The sequence below is a fragment of the Raphanus sativus genome, chromosome 6, assembly GCF_000801105.2.
Source record: "Raphanus sativus cultivar WK10039 chromosome 6, ASM80110v3, whole genome shotgun sequence".
Taxonomy (NCBI): domain Eukaryota; kingdom Viridiplantae; phylum Streptophyta; class Magnoliopsida; order Brassicales; family Brassicaceae; genus Raphanus; species Raphanus sativus.
Window position 1 is genome coordinate 31,758,154 of NC_079516.1, and position 7,488 is coordinate 31,765,641.

General features: G+C 43.8%; 1 protein-coding gene and 1 non-coding gene across 2 annotated transcripts; one reads left to right on the forward strand and one right to left on the reverse strand.

The window, feature by feature from the left end:
* Positions 1-4,885: 4,885 nt before the first annotated feature.
* On the reverse strand, positions 4,886-4,992 carry LOC130497175 (small nucleolar RNA R71). The gene has a single exon (XR_008936186.1). It is a non-coding gene; the product is annotated as a small nucleolar RNA R71 (small nucleolar RNA).
* Positions 4,993-5,509: 517 nt separating this feature from the next.
* LOC108831084 (uncharacterized) lies at positions 5,510-7,105 on the forward strand. The gene is made up of 2 exons (XM_018604649.1): positions 5,510-6,740; positions 6,801-7,105. The coding sequence occupies exons 1-2, from the start codon at positions 5,510-5,512 to the stop codon at positions 7,103-7,105; spliced, it is 1,536 nt and encodes a 511-aa protein (XP_018460151.1).
* The last annotated feature ends 383 nt before the right edge of the window (positions 7,106-7,488 follow it).

Consider the following 7,488-nt stretch of genomic DNA (forward strand, 5'->3'; position numbering starts at 1 on the left):
ACAAAATCCTTCTCGTGAAATATTGTCGAGTATTATTTTACGAAAAGTGTTCCGTAAAATGTTATCGAACTTAATATCAGAAATCCTTGCTGCGGTGAGGCGTAATTTTGGGGACTAAACTTAATCATAAACTTTCTCGTTTCCGTAGGATTGACCAGAAGGAGTTTTGAGTAGTTTTTCGAAAGTAAGCTTAGTAGACAACAGCCGAGAGTCCGCAACGACCGAAATCCTAGGTGTCAGAAAACATCTTAGCAGTGAGGGATATGATCTCTCGTTTTGGCTTTGTTTAGTCTTCGTTAACCGTTTTAAGTTTCGAGTGATTTTATAGAAATCACCCCATTTTTTCGAAACTGGTTGAGAAGGATGGGGAGCAGGTCGGGACAGAATCGAGACAAACCACATTCACAACGGGAGTTGCTCGGAAGAGTTGTTTGGAAGAAGTACGGTAATGGTATCGGTCTTCCGAATGAATTCCTATTCCTCGTATAGTTAAGATGATTGGTGTTTTAGAATAACCGTAATTGTTTTATACGATGAATTGCAATCCATTCGTTATTTAGAACTTCCGCGTTTTTTCCGTAACTTTCGCGATTGTTCTCACCGAATGAAATGGGGGTTTTAGATTCACGGTTTTAAGAATTTGCATTACGTGGCTTCGAGCGAGGATGCAGAGTACGTGATTGGACTAGTGTCGGGATGGTTTCACGAGGAATCGGCCGCACTCGCTGATCGACCTGCACCCCGGCGCCTAGGACCGTGACATCGGTCTGGCCGCCCGGCGCCAGCGAGTGACAGCAAGCCGAGACGAGTCCCACTTGTTTTCGTCGTAAAATCTCAACGGAAACTCCGATTGAGACGAAACGAAAAGCGTTTCGAAGAGGAATCAAAGGAGAGAACAAAGGAGGGCTCCTTTGAGGCCTGACAGGTCGCTATAGCGAGTGAGGATGTGTCTCAATCGCTATAGCGAGTGGAAGGGAGCCAAGACGAGTCCAACTTGTTTTCGTCGTAAAATCTCAATGGAAACTCCGATTGAGACAAAACGAAAGCGTTTCGAAGAGGAATCAAAGGAGAACACAAAAGAGGACTCCTTTGAGGACTGACAGGTCGCTATAGCGAGTGTGGATTTCATCTCGGTCGCTATAGCGAGTGGGAGGTAGCCAAGACGAGTCCAACTTGTTTTCGTCGTAAAATCTCAACGGAAACTCCGATTGAGACGAAACGAAAAGCGTTTCGAAGAGGATTCAAAGGAGAACGCAGAGGAGAACTCCTCTTGAGGCTGGGTCGCTATAACGACCGAGCTTGGCTCGCTATAGCAACCGAGCATGTTTTTGAGTTTAACTTTCTGCGAGTAACCTAGGGGTTTTCCGCAGTTATAGGGGGAGCGAGTTTTACTTTTCTTCAACTCGGTAATAAGAAAATTTTCACGGGGTTGGAAAGATTTTATCGTTGCCCTTTGTGTTTGGAGGAAAAAAATCACGAGCTCGATTTAGTGCTCTTCCTGTGACGGAAGGTCACGACTAAGTTTTCGATTTTATTGAACACTACGGCGTTTGCGTAGTGCGGAGGGTTTTCTGAGTTGCCTTTCTCGAAAGGGGATGTTTCGCTAGGATTTTGTCCGGAAGGACGTTCCTGCGAAGTTCCAGGCCTATCGTGTGGGGTCGCGAACTCGAGTCTCCTGCCGCGGAGTTTTGTGGCTCCGCGAGGGAAGACTGCGCGGGACCCGGCCGTTAGGGTTTGAACCTGTTTGGTAAGGGTTCCAAGGAGTTTATCCTGCTCTTCCGACCTGTTTTCGTAGGCGGAAAGCAGCTTCTTGAACTAGTCGAGCAACGCGGCGTTAGCAGGTGCGTTGGCCGCGGAAACATCCGCTGCTGGAGTGTTCAAGACGTCATTGGGTGCTCTGTTTAGAGGAGTTTGCAAGTTCGCTGAATCGTCGTTAGTCATGTCTGGTTGAGCGTGAGCTGGTCGTGAGTAAGATTGATCTGTACCCCCTCCTTCTAGCGCCAAACTGTGGGAACCGAAATTCGCACCGTCAATATTTCGTATAAATAAGGAAACTAGGAAAAACCCTAATTTCCCAGAAGGTCCCGGATTTCTGAGAAACCCCACGTCAAGCAATAAGAACACGACAATAACGAGAAAATAAAATAAAAATCGTAAAAAGAGAGCAAGAAGGATTTTATTCCGAATCTGCGTATGAGCGTAACAACAACAAGGTAACGTGCTTCAGCTACACGAGCTGTCGGCGAGATCCTAGTTCTAATACCCGAAGGTGGCTAAACCTAATTGAGTCGCAGCTCGAAAAACAAAAACGGAAAGTTGCCTAAAATGCTCTAAGTGCTAGGTTGCTCTGGAAAAAGTGATGCCTCTATGCCTCTCGCCTTGAACTCCTTATATACTCCCTCCTAGGTCGGTTTACGCTTCCCCCTTTTGCCCTTAAGCCGTCATAGTCAAAAAAATGGGAATATTCTATTTTTCCGATCTTCATGATAATCTGCGGAAAGTTTCCATTTATCCGCGGAAACTGATGCTTATCCTCCAAGCATAAACCGTCCTAAGGTTTATGGGTTTTTAAGAAATCGTAAGTGGGCCTCGAATCAAGTTTAGGACCCCCTTGGGCAGTATTTTTGATTTGAGACGTTTTTACGATTTCTCCGATAAGGTTAATTTTCCGCAGTTTTATCGTAAACCGAACGGACGATTCCATTTGATCGAGAGATCAAGAAACGGATAGTCGCGAGTTGCGGAGAACGGCTATACGGATAGTCGAGAATGCATAGTTTTACGTCGTATCGTCGTTTCGGAAGACTTCGGACGTTTCGAAAAATGATCGATATACGAACGCTCGATCGCTATAGCGACCGAACTTTGTCCGCAGCTCGGTCGCTATAGCGACCGAGCTCTGTTTGGAGCGGTCGCTATAGCGACCGAGCTGTAATCGAAGCTCGGTCGCTATAGCGACCGAGCGTGGTCTCGTGATCCGTTCGCTATATCAACCGAGCTCTTGTTCGTGACCCGATCGCCATTGCGATCGGGTTTGTGCCGTGGACTGAGATCTGTTGTCCAAGCGTCCGAAACCATTGCGAAGCTACAATGCTCTTAGTATGTTTGTTTGCGGATGTTTGGACCTTTGATAACATTGTTCCGTTGATTTAAGAAATGGTTACTTTCCTAAATCGTTGATTTCTTAAGTCGTTGATTAAGAAATCATTGATTTCCTAAGTCGTTGATTAAGAAATCGTTGATTTCTTAAGTCGTTGATTAAGAAATCGTTGTTTTAAGAAATCGTTGATTTCTTAAATCGTTGATTAAGAAATCGTTGTTTTAAAGAATTGTTGTCTTAAAACAAGATTTTAAGGAATTTGCCTTGAAACTTCAAAGAGGCCGTTCTCTCAAACCGTGAGTACCCAGAAAACGATCAAGATATCAACTCGAAGCCCTCGCTGCGACGGGTCTGGTGAGCTTGGTCGCTATAGCGATAATTGACCCCAGGGACCTTTTAGTAATTTTTAACGATGTTTCTAGGTTTTCCAAGTTATGTATAAATACTCTTGTATTCCAAAGTTGGGAATGATCTTATTTTTTTTCTTCTTATTTCTTTGTGATTATTGGTTTAAACTTGATTCTCAACATGATTTCTCTTAAATCAACCATGGGTTTAAGGTTAATCATGAAGATTAGTGAGTAGACTCCTTTTGGATTCACGGGCTAGGGTGATTAAAGGTGATTAGTGAAGATCTAAGGTGTTTAGTGTTAGATTTACTTGTTTCCTTGCTTGTTGAGGGTTCTCAATGCTATTTTGATCTTAACCATATCAAAATAGATCCTTAGGCATTTCCTGCCCACAAGGTGTATGATGAAGGAGTTAAGATTGCTATTAGACTTGTTCTCCATGTTTTCCTTCATATTATTCAACCTAAGAGATTAGATGCTTAAGATATGTTAGCAAAAGAACATGCATCTAGAGATAAAGCTTGTTTAACTTAGTGTGTAGGCATAAGGAAAATGTTTGATTGATAGCTTGCCACCTCTAGATTGGATCTACATCACCCAAGATCAAATGCCTAGCCCCATGAGTCCTCCTTGCTTCATATTGAAAAGAAAGTTCACTCTTTTATTGCATTTCTAGTATAGCCTTAGTTTATAATCAAAACCATCTCACTTATTGGATTGCACTTAGCTTAAGTATAGACTTGCATTCTCTTTGCATTGAGATCATCTAGGAATGGATTGACATCTTAAATACTACAACATTTGATTGGACCCTTGAAAAGTCTTAGTATCAAATTGGCGCCGTTGCCAATCCTAGTTTGATTTTGACATTGAGATTTGGTCACTTGCTTGATACTAAGTCATTTTAATTATTGCTGTTTGTAATATTGATTATCTCTCTGCAAAGCTTGGTGCATTTCAGGTGTATGAAGTTGAGGAGCATAGGTTCATCAAGCCTTGTTCCAAGAGTTGAAGACATAGCTGCACTTGAGAGAGAGTTAGTAAGAAAGAAAAGAGAAGAAGAGCAACAGGTTTACTTGCAGAGATTGGGGTTTGATATGGAGAACCTACCTCAACATGAAGCTGCTCAAGCTGGTATTGGTCAAGGAGCTGCCAACCTTAGACCTCAGCGCCAGCCACAACACCCTCCACGCCAAGCTAGAGCCATTGGGGCCTATGATCAACCTCACATCTATGGTCATAGGTTGATAGCTACTGTGGTTTGTCCAAGACCAATGGAGTGTCAGAAGATGCTTTGAAGCTCAGGCTCTTCCCTTTCTCTCTGGGAGACAAGGCAAGACAGTGGGAGAAGTCTCTCCCAAGCGACTCTATCACTACTTGGGATGAGTGCAAGGAAGCCTTTCTAGACAAGTTCTTCTCCATCTCCAGGACAGCTAAGATCAGGGATGAGATCTCTGGGTTTCAGCAGAGGAACTTAGAAAGTTTCAGTGAAGCATGGGAGAGGTTCAAAGGCTACCAAGCTCATTGCCCACACCATGGCTTCTCTAGAGAGAGCTTGTTGAGTACCTTCAACAGGGGAGCTATACCACAGTGCAGAAACAGACTTGATACAGCCAGCAATGGATTCTTCTTGGGCAGAAACGAGGTGGATGCGGAGGAGCTGATAGAGAACATGGCCAAGAGTGACTGAGTATACAGTGAGGATCATGATAGAGTCAACAGAAGTGATGATCAGCAGACCAAGAAAGAGCTCAAGTCTTTGGAAGAGAACCTGGACCTACTTCTTGCCAACAAAGCTAAGCTGGATCAGATGAAATCAGTTGGGGAACAATAACAAAAGCAGGTTGCTGAGATCAAGAAGACTGATGGCTTGGAAGGACAGGAAGAGGTGTGCTTTATCAACAACAATGGAACTTGGTATAGGAAAGAGCCCAACTTTCAATACCAAAACAACCACCAGAAAAAGCCCCTCTACAACAACCAACAAGGTGGTTATCAAAGCAACCACCCTACTCAAGCAAACAGAAGCTCTTCTCAAGCTCAAGTTCCAAGTTCAACCATGGAATATATGTTCAAACAAATCCTAGAAACTCAAGGGAAATTTGCTAAGGACATTGGAGATGAGTTCAAGGCTGTTCATGCCAAGATTGATGGAACTTATTCTGACCTCAACAACAAGTACATGCAACTTGCCTCTCACGTCAAAGCTTTAGAGAGCCAGGTTGCTTCAATGCCTTCATTCTCCAAGCAGACTATGGGAACTCTACCAGGGAAAGCAGAGGCAAACCCAAGGGAACATTGCAATGTTCTCCTCTCTAGTGACACTTCTCAGGTCGCCACCTACAATAGAGAGGTAGATGAGATTGAAAGATTGGTGTTTGGAACTGAAATTGAACAGGTTGAGCATGTGGTTGTTGCAACAGCTGAGTCCAAAATTTTGCAAGAAGCTGACATGATAGTTGCAGCAAAGGTTGAGAAGAGCAGAGAGCACACGGCTGAGAAACCAGTTGAGAGAAGATCTGATCAGAGGCTGAATGTGGTGAAGCAGGAAGACACTGAGGTTGAGCTATCCCCCTATGACAAGCTCCCTTTTCCAGAGAGATTCCTCACCAAAGCTCAAAAGAAGGTGGTCTCCAAATTCAGAAAATACTTGAATGATATTGGAGTAAGGCTTCCAGAGATTCACAACATGCAAGCTGCTCATGTCCAGATGATGCTCATCAAGGACATTCTAGACCACCAAGCTGAAGTAGCAGAGCTCCTGGACATCTCTACACTCAAGTTTGATCCACCCATCCCACCCAAGTCCCTCCCTAAACTAGGACACCAAGGGATGTTCACTTTGCCTTGCTCCATTGGAAAGCTTAACTTTGATGATGCTCTAGTGGATTCTGGTGCAAGTGTGAATGTGATCTCACTTGAGGTGATGAAGAGTCTAGGGATTGAACACATGCTACAAGACACATCTAAGCTCCAATTTGGGGATTCTTCTTCTAAAACCCCAATTGGTATCATCAAGGATTTCCCTTTGAAGCTTGGAGCATGCACCATCCCTATAGACCTCACTGTTTTGAAGATGGCAACTGGGAAGAGAGTCCCATTGATCTTTGGCACTCCATTCCTCACAACAGTGGGAGCTTGCATAGACTTTGCCAACAACAAAGTCACACTCCTAAATGTGAACAAAGTTGTTTCCTACCCTCTTCAATCACCTAAGTTGAAAACTGAGTATTGTGGCACAATAACTTGTGGATCATCCTCCATTGAGAAGACAAAGGCTGAGCTGAGTGGTATTTAGAAAGAGGTTCTTGGTGAAGAGTCCCCTAAGGAAAAGTGTGATGAGCACTTAGACAGTGCTCAAAAGGAGGAGGTGAGTGAAGCCACAAAGGCCTCTCATGGCAAGAAGAAGATTGTAAAGGAATCTCACCCTCCACCTCTTGAGAAGACTCCTCACACCCTCACTCTCCACCCAATGAAGCTCAAGGATGGAGCTATTGAGTACAAGATCAAGTGCAAGGGAAGGTCTAAGCCATTCTCAAGTGCAAGGACCATCATCACTCCTAACCTCCAAGATGATCCAATCAAGCTTCAAGAGCTTCTCTCCCACGTCCTCACCATCACTCTTGAAGGTGGAAAGGACTCTCCTTTTCACTAGCTAAAGGAAGGAAAGTCAAGCTAGAGACTTAAAACAAGCTCACTTGGGAGGAAGTCCCATGTCTATCCATGTACATATCAGTAGTATGTTCTGAATAAGAGCCCTTGGGTTGAGAGGAAGGCGACCAGACACTACTCCTTGCACCACACTGCTCTTCCAACAATCCATCAGAGGTACTCCTTCACCTTAATCTTGTACATGCAAGTTTATTTTTGCATATTATTTTCCTTTGGGTATCTCTCCCTTACTCACACAGAGACTGTGTGATTTAAGTGTGGGGGAGGTACCAAGTATTTGATCATGTTTGCTTTGATGATTTTGAGTCTCATGCATTGCATTGTACATACATTTTTGCATTAAAAAAAATTTCAAAAGATCATGTA

What these genes read in the sequence shown, in the direction of transcription:
- LOC108831084 (XM_018604649.1), top strand. Translation starts at nt 5,510, where the DNA reads ATGGAATATATGTTCAAACAAATCCTAGAAACTCAAGGGAAATTTGCT. An exon ending in GACAAAGGCTGAGCTGAGTG is followed by an intron (nt 6,741 to 6,800) that starts GTATTTAGAAAG and finishes ATGAGCACTTAG; the next exon opens with ACAGTGCTCAAAAGGAGGAG.